The 22,793-nt window shown below is 43.9% G+C and overlaps 1 protein-coding gene across 2 annotated transcripts in view; it reads right to left on the bottom strand.

The window, feature by feature from the left end:
* Window positions 1–1,259: 1,259 nt before the first annotated feature.
* PAG1 (phosphoprotein membrane anchor with glycosphingolipid microdomains 1) overlaps window positions 1,260–22,793 on the bottom strand; it is a 159,860-nt gene continuing 138,326 nt past the window's right edge. For both annotated transcript variants that reach the window (XM_055431703.2, XM_055431704.2), the window contains 4 exons: window positions 19,763–19,859; window positions 17,451–18,055; window positions 12,840–12,899; window positions 1,260–7,607 (listed from right to left, as the gene is read on the bottom strand). In XM_055431703.2, the coding sequence (XP_055287678.2) occupies window positions 7,239–7,607; window positions 12,840–12,899; window positions 17,451–18,055; window positions 19,763–19,859 (1,131 nt within the window). In that variant the 3' untranslated portion in view covers window positions 1,260–7,238. The remainder of the gene's footprint in view (window positions 7,608–12,839; window positions 12,900–17,450; window positions 18,056–19,762; window positions 19,860–22,793) is intronic.

Raw genomic sequence — 22,793 nt, 5'->3', positions numbered from 1 at the left:
CAGTGCTCCTGTTTTTACATTTGTGAGTCTGAATCCTCAACAGAATGTTTTAAAAATTCTTTTCATTGGCCCCTTAGTGCCAACCACATCTCATGAAAGATGTGGGCAAGAGTGTACATGATTTGTGTGCTGTGCTCATTTAGCCATGTTTGACTCTTTGCGACCCCACGGACTGTAGTTTACCAGGCTCCTCTGTCCATGGAATTTTTCAGTCAAGAATACCGGAGTGGGTTGCCATGTCCTACTCAGGGGACCTTCCGGATCTGGGGATCGAACCTGCATCTCTTGTGTCTCCTGCATTGGCAGCACATTCTTTACCACTGAGCCATCAGGGAAAAGGCCGAGAAATGATGGTTTACATGGTTTAGCAAAGTTCCTGACAAATAACACCTAGCAACTGCTTCCCCAAATGGGTCTGAGGCTTATCCAGGCAGCCTCTGACACTGGAAAATGTGAACTGGGCAGAGCTGGGGAATGGTTCCATGCTGCCAGGCAGGGTCTGCGATACTGAAGATTGTAACTGCTATTGGAAAAGAAGGCATGGAACATTCTGGGAGCAGCAGACACAGAGGGGCCGAGATGGTGCCACGCAAAGTGACAGAAGGTTTTAAACATTCCAAATATTGAGAATAATGAAGGCTGAGCGCCAAAGAATTGATGTTTTTGAATTGCGGTGCTGGAGAAGACTCTTGAGAGTCCCTTGGATTCCAAGATCAAACCAGTCAATCCTAAAAGAAATTAATCTTGAATATTCATTGGAAGGATTGATGCTGAAGCTGAAGCGCCAATACTCTGGCCACCTGATGTGAAGAGCCGACTTATTAGAAAAGACCCTGATGCTGGGAAAGATTGAGGACAGGAGGAGAAGGGAACAACAGAGGACAAGATGGTTGGATGGCATCACTGACTCAATGGACATGACTTTTAGCAAATTCTGGGAGACAGTGGAGGACAGAAGAGTCTGGGGTACTGCAGTTCATGGGGTCACAAAGAGTTAGACGTGACTTAGTGACTCAACAACAACAATATTGAAAACAACTCTCCACACTCTTTGTGAATTGGACAAATTTGACCATTAAAAAGACCTATCGAGACAATGAGACACAATGATGCTGTCATGAATTATTTTTGAGTAGTTTTGAGTAAGAGGAGTACTTTGAAATTGATTGGGATCATCTAACAGACAATATGTTACTTTTTTTGGAAACCATTTTTATGAGGGAAAAAAAAATGCATGCACAGTGAAATGCAAATTCCTATTGTTTAGTGATATTTCAAACTTCCCCTGATAACATGAGGCATGTTAATACAGTGCAAAACTTAAAAGGTAACAACATTAAAACAATTTACTGTTGCCAATTTAACATACAGAAGTCTGAGGAATGACAATTACCAACCTTTTTAATACATTATAGGAAGTGAGCCGAGATAGAGCACAATACATTTTTAAAAGTGAAAGTGTTAGTCCCTCAGTCGTGTCCACCTCTTTGCGACCCCATGGATTGGAGCCCACCAGGCTCCTCTGTTCATGGGATTCTCCAGGCAAGAACACTGGAATAGGTAGCCATGCCCTTCTCCAGGGGGTCTTCCCAACCCAGGGATCGAACCTGGGTCTCCTGCATTGTAGGCAGATTCTTTACCATCTGAGTCACATTTTTAAAAAACACCCACAATAAGGAAGTGGTGAGCAAAGAAAAGTTGAATCTAACTGCATTAAGATAAATGATTACCAAAATAATGCTTTAAAAAAATCGTGTTTTTTAAAGGAAAAAATGTATCTCTTGTGTCATCTGGCAGTAAGAAAACTCTGAACTACAATTTCCTAGTTAAATAAAAGAAGAACCTAGAAAAACAATGAAATACTTTATAAGCATTGGAGACTGCATGTAAATACAGCTTTAAAATGAGCAGTAGGGGTAAAAAAAACCATTTATGAATGTATGTTCTCTTCTAGACCATGATTTTATTTACTTTGGTAATTCCAGATGAAGACTGTAACACAGTTTCTGGATTGATCTCTTAAAGTCAAACACATTCTAAGCGTGTAAAACTCGCCTAGTGATACTGTCAGAAATAATATATTTAAGAAAAGCTACGACACAGAGCAAGAAAATACTACTACAGAACAAAGAATTTAGACTTCACTGCAGATAAAGCCATATCTGATATTACAGACACATGTTCCTATTCTCACATCAGTCACTTATTAACACCAAACATTACACTTTAACTCTTCCCAGTTACACAGTACAATAAGCCTGCCCAGATTTCCAGGAGATAACCATCAGTACCTACTGTGCTTCCAGCAACCAAAGCTAAGCTGGTTGGTACCAGAAATCAGCACTTTGAGAATGGCATCACTAGACCACACGGACTCACAGCAACGATTACCAGGAGCTTTTACTCATTTGCTGCTGCTAAGTCACTTCAGTCGTGTCCGACTCTGTGTGACCCCATAGACAGAAGCCCACCAGGCTCCCCCGTTCCTGGGATTCTCCAGGCAAGAACACTGGAGCGGGATGCCATTTCCTTCTCCAATGTGTGAAAGTGAAAAGTGAAAGTGAAGTCGCTCAGTCGTGTCCGACCCTTAGCGACCCCACGGACTACAGCCTACCAGGCTCCTCCATCCATGGGATTTTCTAGGCAAGAGTCCTGGAGTGGCTTGCCATTACTCATTTACAAAGTCCTAAATCAGTCTTGAACTGAGGCTCTGAGATCCTAGCCATGATACGGCACCATCTCAGAGCAGCACGTGATCCTCTGCCACTGCTGTTCATTCTGTGCTAAAATCTCACTGTTTCTGGAGACAGTGAAGGACGGTGATAATGGGCCCCTGCTTCTGCCACCTGGTTGTGGGTGTGTGTGGGGGTCACTATCCTGGCTCACACGGCCCTTGCTGCCTTTGGCCAAATCTCTCCTCAAATACCTGTCTGAGGACACCTACTTTCATTTCCTTCTGTCAGGTTGAATATTTAGGGAGCTGCATGAAAAAAACTGTTTAAACACACCACTGTTTTTCAGCTAAGAGAATGATGGACAGAGTTAAAAATCTGAATTCATTAACTAGAGAAACTCACTGAAGGCCAGTTGAGAAGGTTTTTTGGTAACTGTCAAATGAAAATGATTGGGAAAAAAAGAAAATGATTGGACAACTGTTTCTTCTGTTCTGCTTTTATGACAACAGTCATCACACTAGTAGGATAAACATTCAAAATACATGACAAGATGTATCCTAATTAATTAAGCACCAGAGTGACTTTATATATATACATGTGCATATATGTATGTGTGTCTATGTAGCCTGCCAGGCTCCTCTATCCATGGCATTCTCTAGGCAAGAATACTGGAGAGGGTTGCCATTCTCTTCTCCAGGGGATCTTCCCAACCCAGGGATCGAACCTGGGTCTCCCGCATTGCAGGCAGATTCTTTACAGTCTGAGCCACCAAGGAAGCCCTATATATATAGTTACTGGTAAAAGTAAGTAAATGCTCAAATTTGAAAAATGAAAATCAAATATGAGAGCTAGATCTAGTAACATGCTGAGGTTAAATTTCAGTTCTTTTTGCTAACTGCTGCTGCTACTGCTAAGTCACTTCAGTCGTGTCCGACTCTGTGTGACCCCATAGACGGAAGCCCACCAGGCTCCCCCGTCCCTGGGATTCTCCAGGCAAGAACACTGGAGTGGGTTGCCATTTCCTTCTCCAATGTGTGAAAGTGAAAAGTGAAAGTGAAGTCTCTCAGTCGTGTCCGACCCATAGCGACCCCACGGACTGCAGCCTACCAGGCTCCTCCATCCACGGGATTTTTTAGGCAAGAGTACTGGAATGGCTTGCCATTTGCTAACTACCTATTGTTAATCTAGCACTCAATTAGAATCAACTCTCAGATTTTAAGGGCAGATAAATTAGTAATTAGCCTTTTTCCCACAAAGGAGAGTGGTACTTTCAAAAGCTTTAATAATCCTAGTGATAAAAAAATATTTGTGGCAAAGATATGTGCAAAAATTACTTCCTCCTAGAATTTAAAATCTCCTCAAACATTTCACATAAAACAGGTTACACTTCCCTGCTGACAGACAATATCTGAGAATCAGTAAAAAATTCTTTGAAACTTTCTTTTTTTTTTTTTTTTTGAACAGAGGAAAATTTATGCGTCGAACCTGGACTGGTCACTTATGATAATATACATGCTACAATTCCATTCTCTCCAATCATTCCACCTTCACCCTCTCCCACAGAGTCCCAAAAATTTGAAACTTTCAAAATACATGAATAAAAGCAAAGATCCTAGGCAAGATTATAATAACCTAGGTTATTATAGTTCAATGTATACATAATATGGATGTCAAATTGAATTTTAAAGATACAGTAAACTTTTTCTTTCTTGATAATTACCTTTCACACATTTAAACTATGTAGCTTTTAAGATGAAAACTTATTAAAGAAACCATAGGCTTCCTACCTAAAGATTCTAGCACGAAGTTTCAACAAATAAAATTTTTAAAAAGTGATGAAATTTATGAAATACTGTACTATAGGGTTGAAACAGTGATGCTACATCAATAAAAATACTTCAGTAAGGTACCTAATGGTCTGAAGAGCAGAGCCATCTCCCAAAGTTTACTCTGCTTTTCTCACCCTCTAGCCCTCATGGACTGTGCTATTACTTACTCTTTCAGGATGTGTTCTGGAGGCCCTTACAGTTCCCTTTTAATACTTTATATCACAACTTATTCTTAGCACAGGTTCTCCAATCGAGAGAGAGATTTCACTGCACACTTTATGGCCAAAAGGCATAGCCCTTATTTTGAAACTTCTGGGGGAATTCCGATAATGAAATTTCAAGATGATATGACTATTTATAAAGAGCTTCCCTATCTAGAAATGGCTTTACTCTTTAGAGACCAAACCCATTTCCTTGGTCATAAGTGAGACATCATGAACCACAACTTTTGAGCAGTCAGGCACTCACAAAGGATGTGACTGCAGCATGCACAAGGCTAGGTGAGCAGTGTGATGGTGCTGTCAGCAGGTACCAAAGCAACCCCATGATACTGAGGTTGTTGGGTCAGACTCATTCATAATAAGCAATGAGAATCACCGGCCAAACCAGTGCTTACAAAGGAGATGAATTCAGAGAGTATGGGCCTTGCACCTTTCTGATAAACTTCTCCCTGATCCAAGGTTATTCTGCCATGATCTTTTGATCAATGATGATTGTGCTTTTATGCACATAAAGTCTTCATGGGAGAGACCAGGCTGATTGGAAAATAACAAGCAAACCATTTACCCCAACTGAGCTACTTTACAATTGCAGAAACGTATTACAGAGCAGTCATAAAATCAAGCCATGAATGCAAGGAATGGAAAAAAACATGCCCAGGAACTGGTCCCTACAATTTTCAAGATGCTTCATCCTCTCAACTGCATTCTTTGTCCTAATGAGTGAAAACAGTAAGATTATTCAATCTGAAAAGTCGCAGATGTCACAGTGGTACAGAATAATTGCCTCTTTTTTTTTTTCTTTACAGTGTAGGAAAAGCTTCTTTTCTGCAGCCCACACTACATAATAGCACTTCAACCAGGTTCCTTTTAAAATGAAAAGTGAACAAGTTTCCCAATGTCGGCCTTATAAAATCTAAAGAGATGATTAAATTCAAACCAGGTTGAGCTCTCAATCTGAGTTATTTCAGCCACTGATTTTTATAAAATGAAGGGGAAAAAAAACAAAAATCCCAACAGGCAATTTACATTTGCAAGCACCAAGCTACAGAATTCATCACCTTTTTCTTAAAAACGTAGCTAAACCTTAATGGAATCATAATACTTTCACAGGGTAAATCGTCAGTCATCCCTAGTCATATCTTATTCCTCTTTCCATTTCTACCATTTCAAATATTTCACTACTGCCCACCACAAACCATTGAAAATGATCATTTATGTTTATTCCACTTATTTCTCCAATGAGTCAGCTGATTTTTGACCAAGAGCTCCAAGTACCATTTGAAAAGTTACGTCTTTAAAAACCTTCCATGTTTTAAACACTTGGTTAAAAAAAGGGTAACAACTACTGGTACAAGCTCATGTGCTTCATGGTATCTTTTCAAAATGAGAATACAAATCATTGTACATCAAATCAAAATAGTTAATATATATTTTATCTGGCACTTTCTAGAAATTAGGCATTAAACATAAAATACCTTATAAATTTATATAACAAAAATAAATGTTTATATTTTAATCTCAGATAGATTACCTTAGGGGAGCAGTTCATGGATGAACTCCTGCACCATCAGTGTGGCAGCAGAGATCACCAGAAATACACATTCAAGTCCACAGCCCTTGGGAAGAGATGGATGCAGTGGCTGCCACCCAAACACGTGGTCTGTTTCCCAACATTGATATTAAGGCTCTCTTTTTTGGAAGAATGAGTTGGACTAAAACAAGTATAGAAGTACCATGATATTCTTTGAAAATACTGAAAAGATTCTGAAGAGTTTCAAACATTGGGGGGAAAAAAAACCATGTTGACTATAAAAATAAAACAAAACATCTAACAATGACTTCAAGTACTTTGGAAGAAGCTGCTGACATGGAGTGCCCAAATCAGAAGGAATGAAGAGCTAGGAAACTCCAGGGGTGTCCCCAGCACTCTCCACTAGCTAGGAGCTCGGGTTCCCAGGTGCAGCTCTTTGAAGGGGCCTGGGGAGCAGACCGGAAATAGCAACCACAATTTCTTGACAACGGAAAACACCCACTTGAAGGCAAAGGCCCAGCCTGGTGGGAGAAAATCCTTGGAATGAACCATTATAAATCGGAAGATTTCAAAGAGAAAAATGCCATTCATTTTAATATCAGTAGCAGGCAGCGAAAAGGAGAGAGGGAGAGAAACCCAGCTCCTGTGAATGGCAGTGTTTCAGGCAGGTGAGCTGTGGTTTTTGACGAGTGTCATTCTTCCTTACTGTGTGGCTTTCTTCATGAAGAGGGTGAGATTGCTGACAGCTGGGATCCTTCCAGAGGGTGCGGGTGCATGACACAGGTGTGCTTGGGTATGTCAGTGCCCTGGAAGCAGGGTGCCTACCTCATTTCTCCCCAAACTGAGAAGCAGTTCTGGCATCTCCAATCGTCTTCCCTTTCCTAAAGCAGCATATGAAGTGTGGCTGATGTCGCTTCTTGTCTTCTGCAGTAGCACTGGCTTTGCCGGCTGGTCCCATGCCAGCTGGGTCATTTCCAGGCTGCTAGAGCCTGGTGATGTCTCGGCATTGCTGCAAGTCCCCGATGCTCTCGTAGTCATTCTCCTTTGGGCAAAGGCCACGGTGACTGTTGGTCTCTGGGGCAGCCTTCTCTTCCTCTCTGTTTAGAGTCTGTATTGCTTCATAATCTGGCTCAGGCTCCTCGCTGGGCCTGCCTGCTGCTGGAAGTGTGCTGACACTATTCGGCATCTTCTCAAAGTCTTTAACAGTGGCATAGAGATCGTTACAGGAAGAGGGGGACCTCGGAGCGGCTCCTTGCATGGAGGTGTAGGAGGTCTCCGGTACTTTAAGTGACTGTCCTGATTTGTTCCCTGGCTGTCCTTTTTTATGCACTGATGAATACATGGCCGAGATCTAGAAAACAAAGGGGAAAGTGAATAAACAAGCTTCAAGCTTGATTCCTCCCTGCCCCTTTTAGTGACAAGCTAGATTCTTGGGACCATGGCAGGGTGGGTCCCTTTAAGAATTTTTTTCTGATTCCCAAACTTTACGGAGATATTATTGACACACAACACACGTAAGTTTAAGGTGTGCAGCCTGATTATTTGATACATATATTGTGAAATGATTACCACAATAAAGTTAGTTAACAACTTCTTTCCTGTAATTACCATATTTTTGGTGTGTGGTGATAACATTTAAGCTCTAAGTTTCATGTCTATAACAAGAGTATTGTTAGTTCTAGCCACCATGCTGTATTATATTCCCAGAACTTATTATAGATGGAAGTTTGACCCTTTGACCAACATCTCCCCGTTTCCCCCAGTCCCCAGCCTGAGGCAACCACCATTCAACTCAAATGGTGGCTTTTCTGTTTGGCTTTTCTAGATTTCACATCTATGTAAGAATACACAGTATGTGTCTTTCTCTATCTGACTCATTTCACTTAGCACAATGCCCACAAGATCCATCTATGCTGTTGCAAACGGCAAGATTTTCTTCTTTTTTATGGATGAATAATATTCCATTATGTGTACATGCATGTGTGTGTGTGTGTGATTACATTTTCTTTATCCATTCATCTGTTGTTGGACAGTTAGGTTGTTTTCATGACTTGGCTATTGTGAATAATGCTGCAGTGAACAAGGGAGTACAGATATCTCTTGTAGATAGTGTGTTCATTTCTTTTGAATATATACTCAGAAGCCAATTCTTCACAACCTATGCTAATCCTGGAGTACATAACAACAGAACAATTATATATGTGTCATCTATAAGTTGTAAGTAGCATAATTCTAGGAAATCCAGGTTCTCTCTAGTTCTGCTGAGGATTTGAGGCAAGCAGGTAGAGTGGGCAGCTCAAGACCTCCAGGACCTGACCACAGCATCGGGTTTTATTTGATTTCTTTATCACAATGATATTACACCTGAGGAAAGTTTTGACTGCTTTACAAAAAAGGGGAGAAAACATATATCATACTGGTGATACTCAAAAGGGTGGGCTTCAAGTTAGCAGCAGCAGGATCTGGACATATTTTGGAAAGGCAAACTCTGGGGCCCCACCCCAGAACCGGAGTCACAGACTCTGCGGGTGGGCTGATTCTCATGCCCACTAAGTGCGAGAACCAGTGAACCGGACTGTATAATCCACTCCTCCCGCATCACAAAGGTCTAAACAATAGCTTCTGGATGCTGGCTGGCAGTATACATATATCTGTCAGAGGATCACTTCCGCTATTTTTCTGATTTTATTTATTAATTTTATTGAAGGACAACTGCTTTACAGAATTTTGTTGTTTTCTGCCAAATATCAACATGAATCAGCCATAGGTATACCTCTCCCTTTTGAATGTCCCTCCCATCTTCCTTACCATCCCACCCCTCCATTATTTTTTAAATTAATACTTCATTGCATACTACTGGTTAAATAGACATTCAGAGATGGGGCTAAGTTTTCTTCAGTGGGAAAATTCATTCTTATATGAAATCAACTCAGAAATGATATTGGGAGACAATCAACTTAGGGGATGGGCTTCCCAGGTGGCTCAGTAGTGAAGAATTTGCCTGCCAGTGCAGGAGATACAGGAGACATGGGTTCAAACCCTCGGTCAGGAAGATTCCCTGGAGAAGGAAATGGCTACCCATTCCAGTATTCCTGCCTGGGAAATCCCATGGACAGAAGAGTCTGGTGGACTACAGTCCATGGGGTCAGACAAGACTGCACCTCTCATGCACCAAAGACAGAAACGTATGGGACACTCTTTCCTTTGGGAAGAACAGACTGTTTTCCAAGCAAACCCACTCAGTCTCACTAATATACTTCATCTAGCCACAAATACAGAAGGCAGGAGGAGAAAGGGATGACAGAGGATGAGATGGTTGGATAGCATCACTGACTAGATGGACATGAGTTTGCGCAAACTCCAGGAGACGAAGGACAGGGAAGCCTGGCGCGCTGCAGTCCGTGGGGTCGCAAAGATTCAGACATGACTGAGCAACTGAACCACAACAAAGCCACAAATATCGGGAGAGGTTTCATTTCCTTTGATACAAAAATGGACTGATTAGGAGACTTGGGAGGGAGGGGATTGTTTTATTGTTAGAAATCATGGTTGGAAATAAGTAAAAATATCCTTCATTACCTGCAGTTATCTCTGCACAGCGATTGATGTATTAAAACACCCAGGAAATAAGGGAACATACTCCCTGACAGATGCTTGGCTTTGCAAGTGCAGAGGGAGATGTCCTACCCTCACATATCCACATGCTGGGCAGAAAGCTTCCAGCTGGCCTCCAAAGCTTCTTAAGACATGCCTGCCGCACGCTAACTCTCATTTGCATGAGAACTTTCCCTACAGGCTGGTGGCTGGCATTTGCCAGGCCTTGACAGTCCAAAGGGTTTGAGTCAGAGAAATAATTTTTGTGAAACTCCTGCCCTGTTGGTTTAACCATTTTCATGCATATTAAATTAACATTCTCACCTGAGAGGTTTTAACTAAAAAAATTCCTTTCAAAATGAGGAATTAGAGTAGCTTTCCATTTCAGAAGAATAAAAAACAAGCCTCTGCCTTTTGTAGCGAGTTGCCAACACACGAAACTTTTTACTTAAAAGGTGGTCCAAGCCAAAAATGTGGACAGATTATAAAGGGGTGAGTCAGGCATGATAGGGGCTTCCCTGGTGGCTCAGAGGGTAAAGAATCTGCCTGCAATGCAGGAGACCGGGGTTCGATCCCTGGGTTGGGAAGATCCCCTGGAGGAGGAGGAAATGGCGACCCACTCCATTATTCTTGCCTGGAGAATCCCATGGACATAGGAGGCTGGTAGGCTACCGTCCATGGGTTGCAAAGAGCTGGACGCGACTGAGCCACTATGCACGCGTGCATGGTTAGTAATGAAGGGAGCCGGTGTCCTGGATATTTATCCCTCACCTTCAGCGGTAACATCAGGAAGGCAAACACAACTTAATCTGTGAGAGCGGCAGTGAGAGCTGGGCCCTCACCACCACTTCTGTTTCTCTTCCTCCTTTCTTCCCCTCGGTTCCGTCATAATGGCCTCCACGCTCTCTAAGTACTTGGGCCTTCTTGGCTTTTATAGTCTTTTCTTTTTTAAATTACAGGCTCTTTCATCAACTTGCAACTTAATATTATCCCTGGGCATGAACCAAATGTGCAGGAGGGTGTCACTGTAAATTTGAAATCTCATTACCATTTCTCAAGTCTTCTAATATTCTTTTTGAATATATGTCTCCTATGACTATTATTTTTATTTTGTATAAATAAAAGGTTTCTCTTCAAGCCCTCTTACTATTTAGCTTTGCAAGTTTTCTCTTTAACATCTTTCATCATTATTATTCAGTCTGTAAATTGTTATTATGTTCTCATAAATTACCCTCTTTTCCTCATTTCTCTTCTTTTTATATTCAACCCTTCCCCCATCATTCTGTTAAATTAGGTTAATAGTACTTAAAATTCAGGTCTCAGTTTCAGTCTGGACTAACATTATATCACATGAATATAAAAATAAATGAACTCCATATTTACTTTTCCTAAATCATCTTCCTAGAATGAATACATGGGAGTCACAGTTCTTTATTCTATGTTAAACATTCATCAGTATAACAGGGTCCTATTTTCAAAAGCCACAAACAAATGTAAGATAAGAGGAAAAGTAAAAATTTCACTTAGTCTCAATTTATTTTAAAGAATTAGTTTCCAGATCTCTTATATATATATATTTTTCAGCCTGGCTTGTAGAATCTTAATTCCTTAACCAGAGACTGAACCTATGGCCTCAGCAGTGAAAGCACCGAGTCCCAAAAACTGGACTGCCAGGGAATTAAAATATTTTCTTACCCAATGGGACGGCTCCAGGACAGTGAAAAATGCTGGAGGAGGCACGGGAGCCACTTCGGGCCCTGGTAGGAGGGCTCTGCATTAGTCTCGTGAGGGGCGGGCCCAGTGGAGATGGACAGGGGTGAGGGGAACATGAAAGTTAACTTCTGAGGTGTAATTGAATGGCCTGATTATTGGCTGAATCTGAAGACAGTGAGGAAAATGCTGTGTTCAGGAGGGACCCAGAGTTCTGGCTTCTGCAACCAAGTGGATAGATGGCAGTTCCACTCCCTGGAGCAGGAAACACAGTGGGGGTTGGGCAACGTCACATATGTATGTTGCTTTTGCGTGTGTGTGAGTGCCAAGTCACTTCAGTAGTCGTGTCTGATTCTATGTGACCCTATGGACTGTAGCCCACCAGACTCCTCTGTCCATGGGATTCTCCAGGCAAGAATATTGGAGTGGGTTGTCATGCCCTTCTCCATGCCATGACCCAGGGATTGAACTTGTGTCTCTTATACCTCCTGAATTGGCAGGTGGGTTCTTTACCACTAGCGCCACCTGGAAAGCCCACACTGCTTTTGCACACATACCCAATTTACTAAGCAAGGCATGTGAGAAAGAGGCTTTATGTAGCTAGACAAAGTAAGGTGTTTGGTTCTGAATCTAGCTTTTTTTTTCAGCTCTGAATCTAGATTTATGGGACAAAGTCCCATAAATACTGGTTTTAACAATTTTAATGCTTCACTGAAAGTTTAACCCATGACTCTTTAGCCCCGGTACTTGGGAGAATACATCACCCTTTCTTGTTGGTGGCCATGTCTAACCCTACTTCCACTCTGGAAGTGTTTTTGAAGTTCCCTGCTCTCTATCTCCCAGAAGCCTAAGCTCTTCTTCCTCTGTCTCCCAGCCTGGAGCAAATTCTCTACACATACCCGTTCCAATTCCCTGCATATTCCAACCCACTACTAACTTCCTTCTAACGGGAACCTCCCCCACCCCGATTAAAGCTCACACACTTACGTTTCTCTCTTTTCATTCCTCTTCCCCCCCACCTTTCTATTTTTGTCTTCTGCTTCTTCCCTATTGAGCTTCCTTGTTCATCTTGTCCTCTTTCTTGTCTTCCCATCTCCCAGCTACTTTCTCTGAACCATGATAAAGCCAACATCGCCAACTCTTATCTCCAACCATAGGCGTAAGAGCCTACTTCAGCTTTCTCAGATGAAGGGTAATATGACAGTGCATCTAATTAAGGAAGGAAGTGCTACTCTCTATTACGAGAGTTTTCTGATTATTTAAAAGTAATAAAACTCACCTCTTCTTCTGTGAGAGTTGGGTCTTCTTCCCGGGACTTGTACGACAATGAACTAAGTCTCTGTTAGAACAAAATATATCAAGAGAAGGGAGTTTAAAGTCAATAATTTAACCTTTATTTTGGGGCATATGCTTTGATACATCTATCTAGAAAAATGTTTTCAAGTGATTTTTAGAGAAGAAACTATTTTCTACAAAGAAATTACATAAAGGACCTCAGGAATAAACACATAAGTATGATTTTACATACCCAGCAGTATTACATTAGATAAATCTCTTCTAATTTTTTTATTTGCATCTGTAGGTACAGAAAAACCAAATGATTATGAAGATTACTGTTTCAATTCCTAATTATCACTGAAGGATTGATCACCAATGAAAGATTGAAAACCGGACTGAAAAAATACCATGGTGTTTGTCAAGTCCCCAAACTTTTTATTTCTAGTTTGCATGAGTCATCAGGAAGATTCTTAAGTCATCTGGAAACTTTTCACAACTAGTGGAGAAATCAACTCACATTTTCTGGCCTCACTTCTTGATGACTCTTGATGATTTTGGCTCTGGGTTCACTGAAGCTCTAATACCTCTCCTGCCTGAATTCTTGCTGATTTCAACCAACCTGTATCCTTCCAAACCTGCCCCCACTCCTTGACCTCCCTGCACTGACCGTGTGTCCGCGCCCCACCTCCCTGCTCAGTCTGCACCTCAGACCCCTCTTACCCTAAACCACAGCAGCCCCACTATCCCATCTCCCTGCCGGCCCCTTCAGACCAGCACTCACAGTTCATGCCTACTCCTCCCATAACCCAGTTCCAACAAGCCTGCAAAACTGTGGGGCCCCCAACCATTTTTTTCCATGTCTCACTTCTCCTCAGTGTCCTTCCTTCCTACCCTATCAAACTCAAGCTCCATGGTCAACCATCACTGTCATACTTTAAGTACTCCACTCCCTTCTTGGTCACTGGAGAACTCACCCCTCAAGTGAGTCCTCAATGCTGCTCTGAATCTTCCTACACCTGCTAGTACCCCCTGGCCCCTGCTCTCCTAGCTGCCTTCTTCACATCTTCTCCTCTCTCCCCAAATCCCCAACACCTCATTCCTAGCTGAGGACCCTGAGAAAAATGAAGGAATCAAAAGAAATTTCTATAAGCTTCTACCTCTCCCATCACACCCCCAGTCTCTGCATTCTGCCCGTTGCCACAGATGAACTTTCCAGGCTCCACCTTAAGGCGATCCCTTCCTCCTGTGCAGGAGACCCTGACCCCTCACACCCACTCGAGGATATGAGCACCAGCAACACTCCATTCTGTCTACATCAACTTTTCCCTCTACGGAGTCATCCCCATCCACATAAAAACAGCCTATTTATCTATTCTAAAACCCAAACCAAACCAACCCACCCTTCTAGTTCTATTGTAATTCCATTATAGCAAAACCTCTTAAAAGAGTTGTCTTAAAAAAAAAAAGCACTCAATTTTTCTCTTCCTATTATCTCTCAAAACCCATTTCAGTCCAGTTTCTGCCTCCTAGACTCCAGAGAAACTGCTCTTGAGAAGGACACTGATGCCCACCGTGTCACTGATCTGTCCTGAGCCACCTGCTGTGTGTGCTGCAGGGTCACCCCTTCTTCCCCGAACACTCACTCCTTGGCTACTAGGACATTGTATTTTCCTGTTTTTCTCTCCTATTTTCCTCTCTCCTGCTGGCTCCTTTCTTTCCTGGACCTGTGTCCTTGGAACTCTTTAAGTCCCCATTCACACGTACTCATGCAGTGATCTCACCCGATGTCAGCCTGAAAAAACTAATGTCTGCTGCTGACTTCCAAATGTACAAGCCCAGCCCAGGCCTATCCTCATAAGCCTGCTCCTCCATCCAGCTGTTCTCTGATGTTGCTACTTGGACGACCAATATCCATCTCAAACCAATATGTCCAGCCCCGAACTTCCAAATTTGCTTGGTCCACTGTCCTTCAACTTCAGTTTATGGCAGTCCCGCACATCCAGGGGCTCAGGTCACACCCTGGATTCATCACTGTTTCCTCGTTCTTTCATCCACATCTGGCCCATCAGCAAATCTCCTGGTTCTGGTTCTTCTGCAGCTCCTACCCTAATCCAACAAGTGTTTCTTGCCTTGCTTATTAGAATGGCTACCCAACTGGTCTCCATGATTCCATTCTTCACAGGTCAACTCCATCAGAGGGATCCTTCTTAAACCCAGATGAAGTCATCCTGCTCGAGGCTTTCAAGTGATCCCATTTTATTCAGATTATAAGCCAAGGCCATACAGGGTTGGGCCCCCAGTTTACCTCTCTTCCAACTCCTCTTAGCTTTGCTCTCTCCTCTCCAGCCACACCTATACCCTCCTCGTCCCTGGAGAGGCTGGTCATGCTCTGGCCTCAGGGCCTTCATACTAGCCATTCCCTCTACTTCATTTGGTCTTCCCCCAAAACATGAACCAACTCACTCTCTCAGCTCCTTTTAATTTTTTGTTCAAATGCCCCTTTGAACAAAGGCAGGCATGCCCTGACCACTCTCCTCACAACTGTGTTCCTACCCAACTTTCTCAGTCCCCTAGATTCTGTTTTGATTTTTTTCCTTTATATTTTAAAGCCTTCTAAGATATACTTTTGTTGTTCAGTCACTAAGTCGTGTCTGACTCTTTTTGAACCCATGGACTGCAGCACACTAGGCTTCCCTGTCCTTCATTATCTCCTGGAGTTTGCTCAAACTCATGTCCATTGAGTCAGTGATGTTATCTATATAATATATATGTATATATGGGGCTTTCCTGGCCGCTCGGATGGTAGAGTCTGCCTACAATGCTAGAGACCTGGTTTCAATCCTTGGGTTGGGAAGAGTCCCTGGAGAAGGAAATGGCAACCCACTCCAGAATTCTTGCCTGGAAAATCCCATGAACAGGGGAGCCTGGTGGTCTACACTCCATGGGGTCGCAAAGAATCAGACATGACTGAGCAACTTCACTTTATATATAGGTATATATATATAAAATATACTTTACTTACATACACATTTATGTCTTTATCTTCTAACTAAAATGTAAGCTCCACAGGGGCAGATATTTTTGTTCATTTATATGTTTGTTCACTAGTGCATTCCCAGCACCTAGATCTTGCAGCTTACAGTGGAAAAGCTCACTAAAATCTTTTTGCAAATGAATGCATGAATATTAAGCATTTCAAGTTCTCCCAATCACTTAAAATGAGAATGGTTTATATGAAAACGCTGGGTTATTCATCCTTATACTCCTACAGAAAGGTAATCTGGTTCCCAGATGGGTATTTCCAGTTTCTAATGTGACATCTGGACAATTGCTTACTTGGCAGTGGTTAGACAATCAACTCTCTTATCTATCAACTGCTTGTAAGTAAAAAAAAAAAGGTTTAACTGTTTTAAGCAGCATAAACTTCACATTAGTTTTATTATCTTTGGTTATACAAAGGGAAAAAAATTGGGCTGCATTTTTGCCTTTAACGAATATGTTCATAAATACTTCAATGGTGTTGTCAACGGCTTACTTCATGGGTAACACGAAAAGCTGAAATGCATTCAGAGAACACTATGCAGAATAACCCCTTGGAATAAGGGCTTCCCAAGTGATGCTAGTGGTAAAGAACCCACCTGCCAATGCAGGAGACAGAAGAGATGCAGGTTCCATTCCTGGGTCAGGAAGATACCCTAGAGGAGGGCATGGCAACCCACTCCAGTATCTTTGCCAGGAGAATCCCACAGACAGAGGAGCCTAGTGGGCTACAGTCTATGGTGTTGCAGAGTCAGACATGACTGAAGAGACTTAGCACGCACATATAACCCTAGCCAGGGCTCCCCTTTGGATCATGAACTCCACAAGTTTTCTAAGGCTGCTATTGACTGACTAGCCCCTACGTGGCCTTCCTACCGAAACCTGAAGAGAGAACCCTACTGTTGTCTCTGCAGAGAATGGAAAATCCCAAGGCAATGCTGACAGCTGGAGATGAGAATTCCAAGCTATTGTGGCTCAGATGTCAGCTCATGGGGCACACACAGAGAAGCCTCAGGGATTCTTACTGCATTTTAGAGCTCTGTTGAACATCTAACTTAAGAGTCACAGGTTTTTGTTTAGAAATTGCTGTTAAATAAAATCTCTTACTTGACTCCTATAAAAGTCTATACATAACCAGATATGCCCAGCAGCACCTGTGGGCTTGTTCCTGGGCTCTTATTTCTGGGACCTTGGGTAGAGGGGCGGGAATCACCCCACTGCTTGGGATGGCGAAAAACAGAAGAGGCTAAATGGGCAGCAGAGTCTCATCTTTTTAGTGTTTGGTCTTCAAAATGAAGAAAATAATACTTGGCCCCAATTAGACATGATGCAAAAACTGGAAAATATCCAAGATGCCAAGGCAGAAATATTTTGTAAGCGTGAGTTTTCAGTATTTTATTACTTGGAAGGGTAAAAAAATTCAAACACAGCTTACATGAAAACAGCTTTTACCATTCAACGCACGTGAAGGTGTCAGCATATATTTCTTAGAATACTGTGCAAACAAACGCTCCAGGTTTAGCTAGATTCCCAATCGGGACCAAAGCTCTGAAACAAAAGTGCAGGAGCCCACCTTGTTGGTTTCCCTGGTCCCCTCCGCAGCTCCCTCTTCTCCTGCTTGACTCTCTTCCTTCTGAAGGTTTTCATTTTCGTCCAGGCGTTTCACGGGGACAGGAGGCGGGGCCTCCTCTTCTGGATCACCCGAATCTCCAACAAGAACCTCCGCGTTGACACTCTGTCGACACTTTTTGTTTCTGTCCACCGAGGCATACTCGGCAAAGTCTGTTCTGCTGCTGGCCTGCGGCCCCGGAAGCTCTTTCACACCGGAAGTTGACTTCGACCTGCCGCTGTGGCCTCGACTTGGCTGGGCAGCCGCCGTCACCTCCTTAATTTCGTTCACGGTTTCATACAAGCAGTCCTCCACCATGTTTTCTTGCGAGGAACTATCCTTGAGCACTTCATAGGGGCCTTCCATCCCCGGACCCTGGTCCCCATCTGCACTTCTTCCATTGTGCATCGTGTCCACCGAGCTCTCGGGGGGAATTCTGGGCAACTCTCGGCTTTGATGACATTTCGGCTTCCCTGTGCTGTCCTGGGAGTCCAGTAGATCTGAAGCCGAGGTCTGGACTTCCTCATAATGTTGCATGCAGGTCACCGTGCTATCATCTTCTGAAAGAACTAAAGCAGCAGGAGTATTAAAAGTGGAGAAAGATGCTTCCTTATAGAATTATTACAGTGACTCGGATAATGTCAAGTGAGGTGAAATCAAGGTACTGGCTTTTTATTTGACTTGAGGTTGCAAATTGTACATGATGTGACTGTTAGTGGAAATCTGGGCTTCCCTGGTGGCTCAGACAGTATAGAATCTGCCTGCCAATGCAGGAGATGCAGGTTCAATCCCTGGGTTGGGAAGGTCCCCTGGAGAAGGGAATGGCCACCCACAATAGTATTCTTGCCTGGAAAATTCCATGGACAGAGGAGCCTGGCGGGCTATGGTCCAAGGGGTTGCAAGGAGTCAGACATGACTGAGCAACTAACACACATTCTTATTTCAGTCACAGTGTAAACTAAAGCCATCCAGTACATCTTTCCACTACAGTATGTAATAAAATGTCTTGGCTATAAATTTGGGTCACAATTATACATTTGTGGTTACTCCTGATGGGCTTCTTGTAGGCAGTGTTCAAGTGACCAGAGGATGAATGTGATGCTGCAAGGGGCCAGACTGTGGTGGGGGTGCTGGGCACCTGAAGGAGGGCATGAATGGTGACTACAGAGAATGAGATGGCTGGATGGCATCACCGACTCGATGGATATGAGTTTGAGTGAACTCGGGGAGTTGGTGATGGACAGGGAGGCCTGGTGTGCTGTGATTCATGGGGTCGCAAAGAGTCAGACACGACTGAGTGACTGAACTGAACTGAAGGAGTATATGAGAAGGCAATGGCAACCCATTCCAGTACTCCTGCCTGGAAAATCCCGTGGACGGAGGAGTCTGGTAGGCTGCAGTCCATGGGGTCGTGAAGTCGGCCACGACTGAGAAACTTCACTTTCACTTTTCACTGCTGCTACTGGGCTGGACAATACTTACAGATTTTAGCCCAGGGAGACCCGGTTCAGACTCTGATACCCAGAGCTGTAAATTAATCTGTGCTGTTCTCAGACACTAACTTTCTGGTAATTTGCTGCAGCAGCAATGTTTCAGTTGCCTCATCTGTAAACTGAGGACAGTAATAATCTCCATCTTACAGGGCAGTAGTAATACTAGTAATAGCAATCTTATAGGGTAACAGTAATGTTACAGTTGTTAGCATACATGAGTTCATAAACATACAGATCTTAGAGCGATGGCACACAGCAGCTAACTCATAGATACTAACTTTTCATCCAAATGATATTTTTTTTTTTTGCTAAAACTGGCAGTAATACAAAAGGAGAACAAGAACACATTTCCTAGTTTTTTTGAGCTACATTTTCTTTTTTCAGGTATGAACAGTTTATTGAAAGGTATAAGAAATACAGTGGATAAGGTAGTCAATAAAGTCTGCACTAATAAGCCAGCTTCAAATATGTGACCGGAGCCAAATCCTGCAGGAAAAGTCTGGAAAAACAGAGCAATAAACAGGCCTACGACTTATCTCAGCCAAGGGACAAGGGACCCCTCCTTGTACCACTCATCAGTGAAGGGCTGCCTTGGGGAAGATATTAATTCCCAGGTACTTCCGTCCAGGTCATGCAGGCAAGTGAGCTGTTGTTATAAAGAAATGATGATGGTAATCGTGGTGGTGTTCTGAGCTACATTTTCTGGCCTTTCTGAACTACGTTTCTAGTCCTTTCTCAGGTAATGAGGCCTGCCCAGAAAGCTGGAATTGTGGCAGCACTTACTGTCTCCGTTGGTGAGTGCTCCGTTCTGCTCGCTGCTAGGGGGCGCATCTGTGGCCAGGCTGGTGACAGAACGGCTGAACATCTCCTTGTCAGAAGGCTGAAAGAACAAAGGTGCCAAGCGAGTCAGACTGCGGGTCAGCGGGGAATAGCCATGCCTTTTTGTTGTTGTTTAATTTATATTTATTTGTTTGGTCAAACTGCACAGCCTGTGGGATCTTAATTCCCCAACAGGGATTGAATCCCAGCCCTTGGCAGTGAGAACATGGAGTCCTAACCACTGGACCACCAGAGAACTCCGTCCATGGCTTTTTCTAAAAATTAAAACAGCAATAACAAAACCCAAATCTGCTACTTAGATGCAAATTAAGTGAAATGAAATGAAATTGAGTTCCTCAGTTGGACTAGCTGCATGTCAAGGGCTCAACAACCTCATGTGGGTAGTGGCCATTCTGTCAGTTCAGCCGAGCCATCTTGATGGAAGATTCTATTGGACAGAGCTGTCCTGGGAATCTTCTGAGGCTGCTACCCAGAGAGCTTCCCTTCCCAGATCACAAATGGGCTACAGTAGGTCGTGGGAAGTCAGTCTCTTAGCTCAAGGCCAGGCGGGATAGGGGAGCCCCAGGGCTGATCAGAATCAGTGCCAGCAGATAGTGGCCTCATCTTTCTTCCAGAGATGCTGGAAATGTTACCCGTTTCAAAGGTGTGTCATGCTGAGGAAAACAAGGAAAAGCACCATCTGAGATATTCATAATCAGCCAAGTCTCCGCTTGAAGGTTCACAAAAAATGTCGTATACTAAAACTTAGGTCTGCAAACCTTCCTTATTCTCAGAAACAAATTCAGGACCCTTGGGGTGAAGAATGGCATTGATCGTTTTCTACTGGGCTTATGGGTGGAAGTGGACTATACAGGGCATAATACACAAGGCTGAGCTACAGTTGGAAGTCAGTTGCTAGATCATGTATTTCTTGAAATATGCTGCCTGTTTCACCTAGCAGCTGAATCACTGCTGATACGGTCTGCTCCCCCATCCCACTCGCGGAGTGCAAGCAGGACCCAGGTGGCCACACCCAACAGGCTCCAGGAGTCCACTCAGGAAGTTCTGATGTAAACAGCACCACAACCTTGGCTACCTGGCTTCTCAAAATCTCTGACTCCTGACTGGCAACGAAGTAATAATAACAGAGGGGGCTTCCCAGGTGGCTCATTGGTAAAGAATACACCTGCCAAGCAGGAGACACAGGTTTGATCACTAATCCGGGAAGATCCCCGGAGGAGAAAATGGCAACCCACTCCAGTATTCTTGCCTGGAAAGTCCCATGGACAGAGGGGCCTGGTGGGCTATACTCCACAGGGTGGCAAAGAGTTGGACACGACTTGGTAGCTAGACCACAAAAATAATAACAGAGTACAGAGTTCATGCTCATCATGCTCCAGAAGCTTACAGGGAATCAACTGTTTCAATCCCATGAAAGGGGACCCCCTTTCCCCCAGGTCACCCCTGGACCTGCGTGTGTGTGAAGCTACAGAAGAGGCGCCACCTTCTCCCCCACCTACCTTCTGGGTGCAGTCTAACAGAGGTGTTGGGGACAGGTGAGAAGTGGGGACACAGACAGCCAGGACTGCAGTGGGGGTGACAAAGTGAGGGTAAGAGGGAGGGCGCTGCTGAGAAGCCGGGAAGAAGTGGGTGGGTGAGCCACCTGCATACAGAGACAAAAGGAAGGATTCCCAGGGGCTCCTAGGAGAGGAGACTTGGCAACTTCGTTGCCTGGGCTGGAAGAGTTCCCACACTCACAGGGCAGGGCGCCCGGGACTGGAGACACCTGCTGGGGGGCTCGGAACCTGCCTGCTGGCTGCTTTTTTCATTTCAGACTTCACGTGACATCCCTGACTCATCCATCGTTCCTCTTTGTCCTTTATTCCTCTGACAGATTTACAATTGTTCTTGAGAAATTACATCTAGGAAGGGAAGCATCTTCATAGTTTTATCCTGTGTATATGAAGGCAGGGGCTTCCCTGGTGACTCAGCAGAAAAGAATCTGCCTGCCAAGCAGAAGATATGGGTTCAATCCCTGGGTTGGGAAGATTCCCCTGGAGGAGGGCATGGCAACCCACTCTGGTATCCTTGCCTGGAGAACCCCATGGACAGAGCAGCCTGGTGGGCTATAGTCCATGGGGTCACAAAGAGTCAGACATGACTTAGTGACTCAACAACAACAATACGAGGGTGGCCCATCCCCAGCTGTTAGTACTGTTCAGCCAGTTAAGGGCACAGGCCTGAGGGGAACAAGATGGGACCAGGACACTCAAGTGCTCCTCACTTGGGTGGGTCCCAGAGGCCCTTAGCGCTTGTCAGGACCCTGTAGGACACAGAGCAAGAAGACTCAGCCAGGCTATCTAGGATGCTGGGGCCTCAGGATGCTGGGGGCCTCAGGCTCCTGTGAGCTTACTGATCAGCTGTTATAGGTTGAATTTTCATCCTCCCCAAATTCCTGTGGTGAAGTCCTAACCCTCAATACCTCAGAACTGACCTCCTATGGACTCAGGGCTGTTGCTGATGAAACAGGTTAAGATGAGGGATGACGTCATATCAGAGGCCTTCTAAAAGGGGAACTTGGACAGGCATAAATACACACAGAGGGAAGATGGTATGAAGAGTCACAGGGACAGATATGACAGTGAGGGCAGAGTCTTCAAACCAAGCATCACCAAAGGCAGGTGCTTTTCAATACTGGAAGCTAGGAGAGCAGCCTGGAACACATGCGCCCTCGTGGCCTGCTGCTACCATGATCTTGAATTTCCAGCTTCCAGAACTGAGATGATAAATTTATTATTTAAGCAACTCAGCTTGCGGTCCTTTGTTATGACAGCTGTGGCCAACTAATAAACCGGCTGGAGCTGGCCAGAGGCGAAACAGAGACATCCCTGCGGTAAGCTGGAGCTATCTGAGCATCTTTCAAGCAGTGGTTGCAAACAGCCGGACACAACTGAAGTGACTGAGCATGCACACACGCTAGCCACGGGGAAGAGAA

This window comes from Moschus berezovskii, chromosome 16 (genome assembly GCF_049115385.1).
Source record: "Moschus berezovskii isolate FMDL1 chromosome 16, NW_MosBer_1.0, whole genome shotgun sequence".
NCBI lineage: Eukaryota > Metazoa > Chordata > Mammalia > Artiodactyla > Moschidae > Moschus > Moschus berezovskii.
Note: the sequence above shows the minus strand (reverse complement) of the source record. Positions and strands in the feature narration are given on the sequence as shown.